Here is a 14,776-nt window from a genome sequence, read left to right as displayed (position 1 = left end):
CTATCATTTTGGTATTGATGGACAAGAGCACCTACACATGTACATTGTACATAATATCATGGCAAGGGTCAATGTCAGAGTTAAGACTCAGAGTCACTGTTCCTGTACAGCATGTGGTGTATTCCTGTTTTCGTACATCCTGAGAAATCAAGCAAACAGTTCGAGTCCTTCCAGCTCCGTTATTCTAGCTCGTATCGACCCCGGAGGTTTTCGAGCCGACAGCTGAGAATCTCTGCTACCTTGTAGGTGTTTCGATTGTGGAATTCGATTGAGATTTGACTGAGTTATGACTCGTTGAGTGCACTTGCACACATGGCATTGCCACCGTTTGTGTACATTTGGGACCAAAAAAAGTTTCAGAACTTGGGAAAAAGTGGCCCGGTCGGCCGACCGGAAACAAGGTCATTATTTGTTTGGGCCTAATAGGGATGACATGATTGACATACAGTACATGTACATGTACACGTACACACATATTGACTTATATTATTGTCGTGTGGTGCCATACCTCCAGCTAAAGACCACCTGCCACTAAAGACCGCTTTTTGGCCTCAATAATAAGGGTGATCGGTCCTGGCCCGAACTACTAGTACACTAAGTTTTGTATTTGCTCAGGGTTCTAGCCAAAGGGGGTTAGGGGCCCAGCGTCCCCCTAGTCCCCTACTCTGTTTGTGCCCCCCCCCCCTACTCATTTTTCCGATTTTTGTGTTTTTCATACAATTCAACGAAAATGCAATCGAAAGTCACTATTAGATGGTTCATAAAGGCACATTTGTCTGTGGCGAAGTCGGAGATTCGCCCCATACATGTACGCAACTCACACGTCCCCGGACGATGAGGGCTTCCCCTTGGCTAGTGGAAAACATACGTACACGCCCAAGATTCAAAGTCACAGTCACCACTTCCGCTGCATAGCTCGCTGAGCATCCCATTGCTTTGTAAGTTGCTAATCCCTTCCCACTTTGTGTACGTGCTCTTAACTTTCTTCTTTTCTCTTCTTCCGTGGTTGGTCTCACCCTCTCCTCAATTCAATTGGCTGTCTTGACATGCCACGAGGTGCAGAAATAAATAAATAAATAAATAAATAAATTCTGCATCCCCGTCAGCGCGACCCTTCACCAGACCCACAGATCACCTGGGCTAATGAAGCATCAGCCCGTGCCCCGTGAGAGGCAGATGCTTTTCAAACGCGTTGCAGCTGCCCGCGGAGGAAGCCACTAATGCAATAAAGGTAATTACGGTTCGTCAGTGTTAACTATTAGTAGTATATGATACATTTCTTTCTTTTTAATACTTACTGCACTTGCTCTTAATCCCCATGCTGATCCCTTTTTCCCTCGTGCTACTATACAGCCCCCCCCCCCCGCTTCATTAAAGCCTCCGGCACAAGGTCGATGCCCTGGCATCGATGATGGTAGAACGTAAGCTCGACGTGCTGGGTATAGCGGAGACGTGGTTGGATTGCACTATCTCAGACGGCGAGATAAGAAGACCAGGATATACATGTAGTATAGCGCGTTCTGACCGTGTAGGGCGACGTGGTGGCGAGACATGCTTCTACTACCGCCAGCACCTCCCTATCGTGCGTGCTGCCGGCATTAATTCGGAAGGTGTGGAGTCTACGTGGCTCGAACTGAGAGGGCGCCAAGGACGGCACCTCCTAGCATATGCCTACACTACAGACCACCAGATGCCACAATCGCTTTCTGGCCCAAGCTTGAGGGAAGTTAAAGGGGAAGTTAAGGCAAAAATTAAAATTTCACCAGTTGTAGTCTTCGGGGTGCTGAGTCGAATGGTCTTGGTCCGAGGAAGCTGAGACGCTCCCTTCCTACTTGAATCCCAATCGAACTCGCGCACTTCCACCGAAACTGGGTGACTGCGCCCTACTAGATGGGGATTTGTATACAAAATGTCACTAAAAGCGCCGTTTCGTTCTTATAAAAGCACGGATGACCGCGATTGGCCCATATGTTGTAGTCTTTGGGACGCTGAGTCGACTGGTTTTGGTCCGAAAAGGCTGCGATGCAGCGTTCCTCCTTTATTCCCAATCGAACATGGTTGAAGAAGCGGTCACGTGGTCCTGGGTGCCCAAATCACCTGGTCACCACGCCAGCAGGTGACAACTTTCACACCAAGGTTCAACTCGGGTTCAACTCGAGTGACAGGACTGCACCCAAAAAAGGTCAAACAGGCTAGTAAGTTGTACCCTGCAGGCACGGTGACCAGGTGACTGGTGTACGCAGGAGCACGTGACCGCTTCTTCAACCATGTTCGATTGGGAATAAAGGAGGAACGCCGCATCGCAGCCTTTTCGGACCAAAACCAGTCGACTCAGCGTCTCAAAGACTACAACATATGGGCCAATCGCGGTCATCCGTGCTTTTATAAGAACGAAATGGCGCTTTTAGTGACATTTTGCATACAAATCCCCATCTCGTAGGGCGCAGTCACCCAGTTTCGGTGGAAGTGCGCGAGTTCGATTGGGATTCAAGTAGGAAGGGAGCGTCTCAGCTTCCTCGGACCAAGACCATTCGACTCAGCACCCCGAAGACTACAACTGGTGAAATTTTAATTTTTGCCTTAACTTCCCCTTTAAGGCAAAAATTAAAATTTCACCAGTTGTAGTCTTCGGAGTGCTGAGTCGAATGGTCTTGGTCCGAGGAAGCTGAGACGCTCCCTTCCTACTTGAATCCCAATCGAACTCGCGCACTTCCACCGAAACTGGGTGACTGCGCCCTACGAGATGGGGATTTGTATGCAAAATGTCACTAAAAGCGCCATTTCGTTCTTATAAAAGCACGGATGACCGCCATTGGCCCTTATGTTGTAGTCTTTTGGACGCTGAGTCGACTGGTTTTGGTCCGAAAAGGCTGCGATGCAGCGTTCCTCCTTTATTCCCAATCGAACATGGTTGAACAAGTGGTCACGTGCTTCTGGGTGCCCAAATCACCTGGTCACCACGCCAGCAGGTGACAACTTTCACACCAAGGTTCAACTCGAGTTCAACTCGAGTGACACTGACAGGACTGCACCCAAAAAAAGGTCAAACAGGCTAGTAAGTTGTACCCTGCAGGCACGGTGACCAGGTGACTGGCGTACGCAGGAGCACGTGACCGCTTGTTCAACCATGTTCGATTGGGAATAAAGGAGGAACGCTGCATCGCAGCCTTTTCGGACCAAAACCAGTCGACTCAGCGTCCAAAAGACTACAACATATGGGCCAATCGCGGTCATCCGTGCTTTTATAAGAACGAAATGGCGCTTTTAGTGACATTTTGCATACAAATCCCCATCTCGTAGGGCGCAGTCACCCAGTTTCGGTGGAAGTGCGCGAGTTCGATTGGGATTCAAGTAGGAAGGGAGCGTCTCAGCTTCCTCGGACCACGACCATTCGACTCAGCACCCCGAAGACTACAACTGGTGAAATTTCAGGCGTCCTGTCACGCTTGTTGGTGACCTGAATGTGAACGTAGATCAAAGTAATCCCGGTGCACAGTTTCCTCACCTCATGGATATGTGTCGCTCTTACGGTCTCCGCAACTACTTGGTCAATGAACCAACGAGAGTAACGTCTGGGTGCCCAGTAGGCACAGTACTGGACCTGATTCTGGCACGTACTGATGTGTCGACGGCGGCAACTATTGACAGTCAGTATTGTTCCTCAGACCATCATTGACCATTTTGCAGTGGAAGCCTGTCTTCAGTTCAGCTTCAGGTGGAGAGTCCACCACCACAGTCCCAGCGCCTAAGTCGGAAGCTTCACAAAGTGGACATGGAGTTGCTTCGTCAGGACTTGGCTGCCGCTCGACTTCATGAGTTTGAAAACCATGAACAACAAGATGTGGGACAAATGGTACTCTGCGTTCATGCAGGTCCTCAATTGCCATGCACCTCTGGCATCGACAATGGCGACGAAGGCTTCTCTCCCTCCCTGGTCAGATAGAGAGCTGTTCCAGCTGGTAAAGACAAAAACAGATTGCACGCCCGCTGGTTGAAGGATAGAGCCAACCAGGCGCTTCATCAGGAGTACATAACTATAAGCGAGCCCGATAGCAGGAAAGTAATGCTCGATGTGTTTGTCTGGAGTGGGGGTGCCTTCACGGGAAAGCTAGTGCCACGTTGTTAGTACTGTTCGTCAGATTTGCTGGCAGGAGAACCCGTCATCAGAGGTCCAGTGGTCTGCTCAGTCAGACATCCTCCACTCGCTCCGGCGCTTCTCGGCCGTCCGTCGCAGGATCTGCACTCTGGAACCTGCTGCCGGATGATGTTCGGACCATAGCAAGACAGAAAAAGTTGAGCACAAGTTTCCTACCATATTGTTGCTCAGACTAACCTGCCCACTAGCTCTCCTCGACCACCCTGTCACCCCTGATACTCGCTTGACTCCTCTGTCAGATACTTCTTCTTTCATAATTTTCTAATTCCTGTCCTCTCCGCTAAATGTGGCTTATCCATTCGCCTTTATATCACTGGGCCTAGTTCCCGTTTCTTGTGCGAACTCAAATAAACCAACCAACCAACGTTGCATTTTAGCGTGGCAAGACAATATTGGAAAGTGGAAAATGGCCCGGATAGGGGTAACTGTTTCCAATGCCCGTCCCCTACTATTTTGACCTGGCTAGAACCCTGCAAGATTCATGATTGTACTTACATGTAGGTAAGTAACTAATTAGTAATTAGTAATTACTTAGTTAGAGCCAAAGCAAAGAGACCAGCCGAGACTTTTTATTTGCGCAGTGTCCGCTGGCGAGGTGGTGTTGTTAGCGACTGTGTTACGTGTGTACCAGTGTTACCCATGACCATGTGTTGTGTTTTCTTTGTTCCCGGGGAAATACATTCCAATCTTTTCAGATCGGTGTAGTACCAAGACTGCAAGAGTAGTGTGCATGGGGGTTATGTATTCTTGTAAGTAGTTAGTTGTATGCCAGCACTCGGCAGCATGCAGTACAGTGCAAGTGGCTCGGGACACGACAAAAATGATAGTACAAGCCGATGTTGTAACGAGAAGATACCAGTACGTGCCGTCACTAGCGCCACGAAGTCAATCACAACCATGATAACACTGCACTGCATGCACAGTACAGGTTGAATGCGTCGCGCCCGCCATGGCGCCACCGCCGCACCAGGCAGGGAGTGTGGGTTCCACCGTCCTCACAACTCACTTGTCTTGACTTTTAGCTTAGTGGTTTGGACTGCTGGTGCTTCCGGCGAGCCGCAATTCCCTGTCCTAGCATCCCTGGAACTGAGCCCATTTTCTCAAGACTGCGGTGTGTAGCTCTCTCTATTAGTATTACCATGATTACAGTATTTGTGGCGACAACGACGTCACTTGGCTGTCTTGCGTCCGCACTTAGATCTACGTCCGAGCAGAGCAGAGTCAGAAATATCCGATCTGGCCCAGGCCAGGGAGGCCTGAAGCCGAGTGAAGGTTTAGACTTTAGGTGAGGAAGGGGAGGGGGATTGGGAAGTCAAAGCGCCGACATGAAGCACTGTGCCTTGGCTTGCTGTGTCGGAGCAGACACAGACTCAGTAGATCTGCTACTCACACCAAGACTACATAACCATCATTGAAATAAAAAGGCCCAATGCCAATGGTCAATGCCGGGTTAGGTACTCTTACGCACGCTCATAAGTCATTGTCGTACAGAGTCACACTCCAGTCCAGAAGCATTGGCACTCATCAACCATTTCAGATACATGTACACATACATGTACATGTACATTTCATTACATTTGTATTGTGAGTTTGTGACATTTAGCAATTAATTTTTTCCACATCTACTGTACTGTCTGCAGCATCTACACGTATCTATTATCACATGTACTTACTGTAAAAGCCATTATTCTAACGAGGCGCATATAATTTATAACGATTTCCCAAAATTGACTAGTTTACGTGTACCAAAGGTAACGATTTTCACTCATTCTCAACGCTCAATGGGACAGTATATGTGTCGATTTCTGTATAACGATTTCTATTTTAACGACAGATCTCACTCGTTACACGCCCGATTGGTTGAGAGACTCACCTACTCTCCCCTGACTCACTTGTGAGGTCTGCATTCGCCACTCAGGTGTGCAAGGCATAGGCATAGTGGTGGCCTGCGGAAGCGAAGGCTAGTTTGTGTGTTTCTGAACATTCAAGCGATGCCAACGCGAATCCCGCGAATTATTATTATTATTTCACCTCGTTAGAGTTAGCACTTCGTTACCGGTATATAATTACGATGAATACCAGAGGCCTGGGTCTGTGGACACGACTGATTGTAATGAAGGCCTGTCATCAGACATCACATAACAGCAGTACACTCTACTGCCTGTGCATAATGTGCTTCTTTGCACTGCAGTCTGCACTGCTTGCCTTGACTGCTTGACTCGAGTCAACCAAAAAGCGGCTTGAGTGCGGGTAAACATGAACACGAGTCATAGTTTGATGTACCGTATGTGTGTGTGTGTCAGTTTCGGTGGGGTGAGATTCCGCTGGTGTACAAAAATGTACATGGCTACATATGACTAGGCGCTAGGCCAGGACGTAGGCTCTAGAGTGCATGATTTTTGAGAATGTGCTCAGCGCGTTACTCCGGCGCTACCTATGTTACAGTATGTACCTATCCATGTGCCTATTATTTTTGTTTATTTGTCGTGGACGACGGATCGGAGTGCGCCGAAAAGTGACGGCTTTTCTTTCTGAAGTCTTCCAATCGTGTTCGTTCTGTAGCCACAGCTTGCTTTTGTTCGCCCCGTGCATAGCATTGTCGCGGTGGAGACCTGCAACATTAGTGTTACACAGCGCCAGTCTAACGGTATTCTGGAGGCAGAAAAACGAAGTGAACCTGAACGTCGCGTGTGCGTGGTTTATGTTGCGTGCTGCTTTAGTTTAGGAGCTCGCTTTCTTCTTGTTGTCGTCGCCGACAAGACGACTGTGCTGTTATCGTGTCGCCAATTAACCTTCTGCCGCATACCATCCCAGTGAGTCCTGCAGTGCGCGTATATTGAGATGGCGACAGGAGGCGAAGAGCCAATGGCGGCTACCGAAGGGGACACTGGCCGATTGAGTACGACGGAGAGAGTCGTGTCCAGTGTAGCCATGCCGCCCAAACAGTTTCTCTCCATGAAGGACGCGTTCGATGAGAACGGAAAGCCCAACATTGCTGCTCTCAAGGAGCACTTTCTCAAGGAGGGCCGCGTCGAAGAGGAAGTGGCGAATAAAATCATCGACGACGCAACGAGTATATTGAGAAAGGAAAGCAACATTCTTGAGGTGGAAGCACCGGTGACCGTGTGCGGCGATATCCACGGGCAATTCTTCGACCTGGTCAAGCTTTTCGACGTTGGTGGCAGTCCCAGCAATACCCGCTATTTGTTCCTCGGTGATTATGTCGACAGAGGTTACTTCAGCATGGAATGTGTGCTCTATCTCTGGTCGTTCAAGATCCTTCATCCCAAGACACTGTTCCTACTTCGTGGCAACCATGAGTGTCGTCATTTGTCGGACTATTTCACATTCAAGTCCGAGTGTAAGGTGAAATACACCGAGGCGCTGTACGATCGCTGCATGGAGTCGTTTGATGCCCTACCGCTGGCAGCGCTCATGAACCAACAGTTTTTGTGCGTCCACGGCGGACTATCGCCAGAGATACACTCGCTGGAGGACATCAACCAGATCGATCGCTTTCGCGAACCACCGGCGTTCGGTCCCATGTGCGACCTCCTCTGGGCCGATCCATGCGAGGATTTCGGTAATGAGAAAAACACCGACCATTACATGCACAACAGCGTGCGAGGATGTTCGTACTTCTTCACCTACGCGGCTACCTGCGAGTTCCTCGAGTCGAACAACCTTCTGTCGGTGATCCGAGCTCACGAGGCGCAGGACCAAGGTTACAGGATGTACCGAAAGTCCCAGGCGACAGGTTTCCCATCGCTGATTACAATATTCTCTGCTCCAAATTATCTGGATGTATACGGAAACAAGGCGGCTGTGCTGAAGTACGAGAATAATGTGATGAACATCCGTCAATTCAATTGCTCGCCTCACCCATACTGGCTGCCCAACTTTATGGATGTGTTCACCTGGTCCATTCCGTTTGTTGCGGAGAAAGTCACCGAGATGTTGGTGCATATTCTCAACGCATGCCCAGATGACGAGCTGGAGGAGACCGCTGCGGACAAGGACGAACCTACTGGCGCTGGCATGACTGCGCAACGCAAGGAAGTCATCCGCGGTAAGATACGTGCAATTGGTCGCATGTCGCGAACATTTGCCGTGCTCCGCGAAGAGAAGGAAATGGTGCTGAAGCTCAAAGGTCTTATGCCCGGCGGTCAGCTCCCGCCCGGTGCTCTGTCTGGTGGTGCTGAGACACTGCAGAAAACGCTACTGGATGTGCAGGACCAAGATATCCAGTCGTTCCAGGATGCGCTTACGCTGGACAGGATTAACGAGCGTGTGCCGCCGCGCCGTGATGATTCGCTGGCCAATCTCCATGAGCGCAACCCTAGCCAGTCGTGATGCCAGTTGGTATTAGCCAATCTCTAGGAGTCCAGCAATAGCCAGCCATGACAACGTCTACGCCGTGATGACTTGCTTTGCTTTGGCGTATACAGTATGACGATGGTTGCAGATGGAAGAAGCCAACACAAAGCTAATGATGTCAGGCAAGTCCGTTCCCTAACCTTGTACATACCTCCCCTGTCAGTACATAGTAACAGTGCTGGTGCCCGTGTGTGTGTCTGTGTGTGTGTACATGTGGGTGTCAGCATATATATATATATCGTGTGTTTGTGTGTGCGTGCACACGTGATTGTGATTGTGTGGTATTACGTTGCTGATGGAAAGGAGAGATTCCTACACTGCCAGGGTGACCATCTTATCGTTATATCCTCTACGTGGCTTGTACGTGTTCTAAGCCCACAATTGAGTTCTCATCGAGTCTGTTATGTTATGATCCTATCATACTTGCCGCTGCTGCGGATAATGATGACACCGATGACGATGTAACTGCACAACATGACTATATACAATTCAAACGGACTAGTCTGAAAGCACTGGCTGTGTGTACACTGGTGTGTGCATATTCCTCGATCTTTATCGACTACGCCAAGCCTCTCACCGCTGCTGGTTCAGACAAACGCCGACAAGAACTGTGCGCGCCTGCTTGTGCGTGTGCGGACTGGCTGATACTACACAACTATAGTAATTGTTTTAGTGTTTTTTTTTCTTTCACTTTCTGCTGTTCCCTTTGTGCTCGTGTATACCTGTTTCTAGTCAAAGCACATACATGCTTTGCAGTTGGGTATGACGTTCAGTTTTCCCATTTGCGCTTTAGCTTAGCCATGAATGTAGTTAGTTCAGCAAAGTGTGTGTGTGTGTGTGTGTGTGCGTGCGTGTTTGTGAGTGTTTGTGAGTGCTAGTCTTGTGAAATCTCTCTCCAGAGGAAGAGAATTGCTGCTGCTGGCGGCCAGTTAGTTCCTCTATTGTGTCTGGCGTGGCGACAATTGGACGGAATTTTAAAGGATTTGCAGTATGTAAATTTAGTTGGGTCATATGCAATGTTTTTGTTGTTGTGCCACTTCATTTTTTTCTCCTTTTTCTTTCAGTGGCACGGTTCTAAGATGATTTCATGTTATAACTTTCAATAGCCGTGAATGACCAATGTGCTACCAGAGAATGCTGCTTTCTCTTTAATACTAGCACTGGTGCTCTGTTTCTTGGTGGCACTGGGAAACTTTCTTTGTAGGTATTTGCTTTGAATCAAACTGCAAATGTGAGTGAATTTGACTTCCACAAGTAGCAACACACATTGTCGCCCTAGCAACACACATCGTCATCACCTCCAGCTATCTTGCATTGTATATAACATGTTTACTCATCTATAGCTTGTTCCGCGTTGTGCCGTTAGCCAGACCATGAACTGCATAGCTCTTCTCACTTTCCCTCTACTTCAAGAACCAGCACTTTGCCCGCGCGCAAGTGTGTGTGTGTGTGGGGGGGGGGGGGGTGTATGCGCACCGGGCTAAAATTAGTGGCGGTAAATTCATCAGCCTTGCAAGCTGTTGAATGGTGTAATCACAGCACAAGTTGCTATTTCTAATATAGCTTGTTCGATATCATCGCTTCAGCGACGGCAGGAGTATGAGCATGCGTGCATGTGTGTGCTCTTGACTGTGGTCTACGATGCTGTGAAGGAACGGGGGCAACGTTACCGTTGTTGCTAGCCCCTACTGTAAGACATGAAGTACATACATCTATATTAAACGAAGAAATGAAACTAAAGTTTTAACGAGTGACATTTCTTCGATACGGGTAATAAGTTCTGTTTGCGGTGGTAATGCATCATACATGATTGTATGTGTTATGCGGATACGGCTGAAGACTGCAAGATTGTTAGCGTATCTTCTTGTTCTTATGTATTTTGGACAATCGTAAATTTTTGCGACTTGTTATAAATAATTATTTATAATAACATGTCTTACAGTATGCGCATGACCGAATTAAGGACCGAGGTACACATGCATCCTTTAATTCGTGTGTCTGTTTGTCTAACATAATACACCCAAGCAAAATATTTTCTTTCAGCAGTCACCCTATAGCTGTACAAAAAAGCCATAGGTTCCTGACAACTGGCACCCATTCCGGTGGTACTGTCCTAGCTCCAGACAGCAGGTGACAATGCCAGCTATGGTACTGCATGGCCTTGAATTAGTGCCTCCAGCAACTACAGTGTACAGCAGTCGCATAAGAACATTTAGAACATTCTGATCATGGCATTGGTGTGCGTGCGTGTGTGTGTGTGTGTGTGTGTGTGTTTCGGAGGGTTCCAGCACCGATAGCCTAATGAACGAGCACAGTAGCTACACCACATACAAAGTACCGATGCAACCACTACAGAACCACTTCTAAAAGAAGCTTGCCGTATATTTCTGGGCCAACCACGCAGCAGTGTCAAGAAACTACATTCCTTCCTGGCGGAAAAATGTCACATTCCAATACAGGAAACTGCCCATAATCCGGGCAGGTTGGAACCGAGTACTGCCCATAACTAGGAATAGCCTGTAACTCAGAACATACATACTTACTGAATGCAAGTAAGCAATATTTTATGCCAATCAGTAGTTTTGGGGCCGTTTTCCGTTGAAAAGCCAATTTTTGTGACTCCAGATGGGTCAGACCGGTAGACAAAAGTGCCTGGATTAGGGGGGTTTCACTAGCTTTTGAACTAAAATGAATGTGCGGGGAAAGCAGCTGGGCAGATTTCTGGCCCAGTGCTAAAAACAGAACTGAGGCCCTGGCACAGGATAGTACGGTACACGAATGTGAACCCCTCCAGCACTGTGCAGATAAATGTGGTGATGCATGCATGTGTGAAGCGCTTCCCATACAATTAATGAACTAACGTTAAACTGACCCTGTGAGGCAGCCAGGGGTACTCATTACTGTAAACCGCCCAATGTTCACGTCAATAAATTGTCGCGATTTCTTAGAACCAGCGAGTTTGCGATGGCAAAAGTTTGCGAAGCACTGGGCCCACCTACATACACCCACTGTTGACGTTTGATTTCACGCTGGTTGTTGCATCTGCCACCCTGGTATCACAGGCATGGTGGTGGCCTGGCACATGCGAAACTTCCTAAGCTGGTTGTGTTTCTCAACGCAATTGTATAGCCGGTGGTAACGCGGACGTGCAAACTTTACTTACTTTACTTTGTTAAGGGGGAAGTTAATGCAAAAATTAAAATTTCACCAGTTGTAGTCTTCGGGGTGCTGAGTCGAATGGTCTTGGTCCGAGGAAGCTGAGATACTCCCTTCCTACTTGAATCCCAACCGAACTCGCGCACTTCCACCGAAACTGGGTGACTGCACCCTACTAGATGGGGATTTGTGTGCAAAATGTCACTAAAAGCGCCATTTCGTTCTTATAAAAGCACGGATGACCGCGATTGGCCCATATGTTGTAGTCTTTTGGACGCTGAGTCGACTGGTTTTGGCCCGAAAAGGCTGCGATGCAGCGTTCCTCCTTTATTCCCAATCGAACATGGTTGAACAAGCGGTCACGTGCTCCTGCGTACGCCAGTCACCTGGTCACCGTGCCTGCAGGGTACAACTTACTAGCCTGTTTGACCTTTTCTGGGTGCAGTCCTGTCACTCGAGTTGAACCTTGGTGTGAAAGTTGTCGCCTGCTGGCGTGGTGACCAGGTGATTTGGGCAACCAGGAGCACGTGACCGCTTGTTCAACCATGTTCGATTGGGAATAAAGGAGGAACGCTGCATCGCAGCCTTTTCGGACCAAAACCAGTCGACTCAGCGTCCAAAAGACTACAACATATGGGCCAAATCGCGGTCATCCGTGCTTTTATAAGAACGAAATGGCGCTTTTAGTGACATTTTGCATACAAATCCCCATCTAGTAGGGCGCAGTCACCCAGTTTCGGTGGAATTGCGCGAGTTCGATTGGGATTCAAGTAGGAAGGGAGCGTCTCAGCTTTCTCGGACCAAGACCATTCGACTCAGCACCCCGAAGACTATAACTGGTGAAATTTTAATTTTTGCCTTAACTTCCCCTTTAATAATATTCGCGATACGCTCTTCTCGCGAAAATAGCGAACAGTAATCCGCCGCGAATATTAGGCAGTTTACAGAACTTAAAGTGAGGGCAACCTAAGCGCAACTAACAAGCCCTTGCCCCTTTAATATCAGGTATTTTGTCGTGAGATTTACCCTCACTCTCACCGTTTGGCAATGCATTCCCCCCCCCCCCCCCCCCCCAATATAGGATAATCAGGCATAGCAAGGATCCGGTACAAGCAAAACTTCCTGAGCTGCCTGTACTCCTCAACACACCTGGAACCGGTGATGTCCTAGATGTAGATGTGCCAACTTCACTTCATTCTAAATCTTGTCTCATCTTTGCGACGCCCTGTTCTTGAGGCAGCAGAAGATGTGTACAGTACATGCACTGGTATTCCTATATTGGGGGGCAAAGGCATTGCAAAACTGTGACAGGGGTAGCTTTGTAAAAACTGACCAAACCCAATGACCATAGTGGGTAGTAGGTATATGACATACCGGTGATTCATTCATGCACTGTACCAGCTGACACACAGGCACCCAGACCTACCCTTTGGTGTACGCCAGCATTCTGAGGAACCATTCTACAGTAGGTGGACACCTAGGGGCCGGAATTAACCATGGGAGAGTTCTAAATTCTAATTCATAACACTAGCACACTAGTCACACCAAACGAGGCCTACCACACTCAACCCACTTGGGAAAAGGTGGAAGAGAGACAGAAAAGATGAGGCAGACAGAAAGACAGATAGAAATAGAGAGAGAGGGAGAGAGAGAGAGAGAGAGAGAGAGAGAGAGAGAGAGAGAGAGAGAGAGAGAGAGAGAGAGAGAGAGAGACGAAGGCCAAGAAACCGAGAATTGGAGAGTTGACATTATAAAATTCTTTAACCAAAACCAAACATCCTAAAAACATACCACAGTCATATCCTTTCACTGCCTCTTCTGATATAGTTCATATGCAACCTTCTGGTAAGTCTGAGCTGTGCTTGCAGGACAATCTGCTTGACATATTCCCCGGCCAACTATGATGATGTCACAACCACGGCGTCCAACGATTTCTTCCGGCGTCAGATAACATTGGCCCAGGTTGTCGCCTCCGGCTTGCAATTTCACTCCTGGTGTGAAGTGCAGTACACCTGGCTTTTGCGAAACACGATGCTGGCAGATAAATCCCAAGAGAAAGTCACCGGCTGCCTCGCCGATTTCCACAGCATGTTTCGTATAGTCTGCAGTGGCCAAGTTATCAGCTGAGCTCATTTCAGCAATGACCAGGCAACCACGTGATCTTTGCTCCTGTTCAGATAGTGCAGCTTTGAGACCCTGAATGACTCCTGGACCTGGCAGGACATTCACTGTAACAACGTCAGCCCAGCTGCTGATTTTCAACGTACCTGCAGAGTACTGATGCTGAACTGTTTTTCCAATGTCTGCAAACTTGCGATCCTCGAAAATCAGGAAATTATGCTTCTTGGCCAAGTCCTGCAACGACGTGACAAACTCCTGAGAGAAGTCTACCAGGATATCAGCGTGTGTTTTCAGCATGCATATGTGTGGTCCAACTTGCTCTGCTATCCGGAGAACATCGGCGCTGTTTTCGAAATCCGCAGCCACGCAAAGATTAGACTTCTTCTTCTCCACGATACTCAATAGACGCTCTTGAAGAGACATTGTGGATCTCAAGTAAGGGTTGAAAGGTTTCTTTTCCAAAACAAAACACAACCCAGAAAATAATTTCGCCACGATGTTTCTTGTTTGAAGATGCACCACATGCCTGGTCCGGCAGGGGTTTCCCCTGAAGGCACGTGGTGCACGACTCACTGCGCAGTACATGGCCTGCACAGTCGACTACACGTATACACAGGTACTACTAGTACTTAGGTAGTCTCATGCTCAGTCGGTCTACCATGCATGCCTGCATGCAGCCGATCCGCCGAGCGCGAGTGCATGCAGTGCTGAGTGAGCTGGGAGAGGGTTGACCAATTTCGTTTCAGAAAACATTGATGTATGTACATGGCCGTTGGAGCAATAACACACTTGCAACTTTTGTTGTACATGTATATGCATGTATGTCAACATTTTTTACGTTCTGAGGGGGAGGGAGGGGTTGGGTCTAAACTAAAATAATTCGTTTGGTGAAAAATGTTCGATATTTACGGACAGCCCCTTACACTAAGTGTATAGTGTAATGTAGGTCAGAACATACACAATGAT

The 14,776-nt window shown here is 48.2% G+C and overlaps 2 protein-coding genes across 2 annotated transcripts; one reads left to right on the top strand and one right to left on the bottom strand.

Moving 5' to 3' along the window:
• Positions 1 to 6,635: 6,635 nt before the first annotated feature.
• On the top strand, positions 6,636 to 9,939 carry LOC135806433 (protein phosphatase 3 catalytic subunit alpha-like). Its single transcript, XM_065320613.1, has one exon. The coding sequence runs from the start codon at positions 6,998 to 7,000 to the stop codon at positions 8,507 to 8,509; it is 1,512 nt and encodes a 503-aa protein (XP_065176685.1). The 5' UTR covers positions 6,636 to 6,997; the 3' UTR covers positions 8,510 to 9,939.
• Positions 9,940 to 13,189: 3,250 nt separating this feature from the next.
• Positions 13,190 to 14,311, bottom strand: LOC135806432 (uridine 5'-monophosphate synthase-like). Its single transcript, XM_065320612.1, has one exon. The coding sequence runs from the start codon at positions 14,231 to 14,233 to the stop codon at positions 13,496 to 13,498; it is 738 nt and encodes a 245-aa protein (XP_065176684.1). The 5' UTR covers positions 14,234 to 14,311; the 3' UTR covers positions 13,190 to 13,495.
• Between the last annotated feature and the right edge of the window lie 465 nt (positions 14,312 to 14,776).

Source organism: Sycon ciliatum, chromosome 1, assembly GCF_964019385.1.
Source record: "Sycon ciliatum chromosome 1, ocSycCili1.1, whole genome shotgun sequence".
NCBI lineage: Eukaryota > Metazoa > Porifera > Calcarea > Leucosolenida > Sycettidae > Sycon > Sycon ciliatum.
The sequence above is the reverse complement of the archived record's forward strand: the minus strand, read 5'-3'. Positions and strand labels throughout refer to the sequence as shown.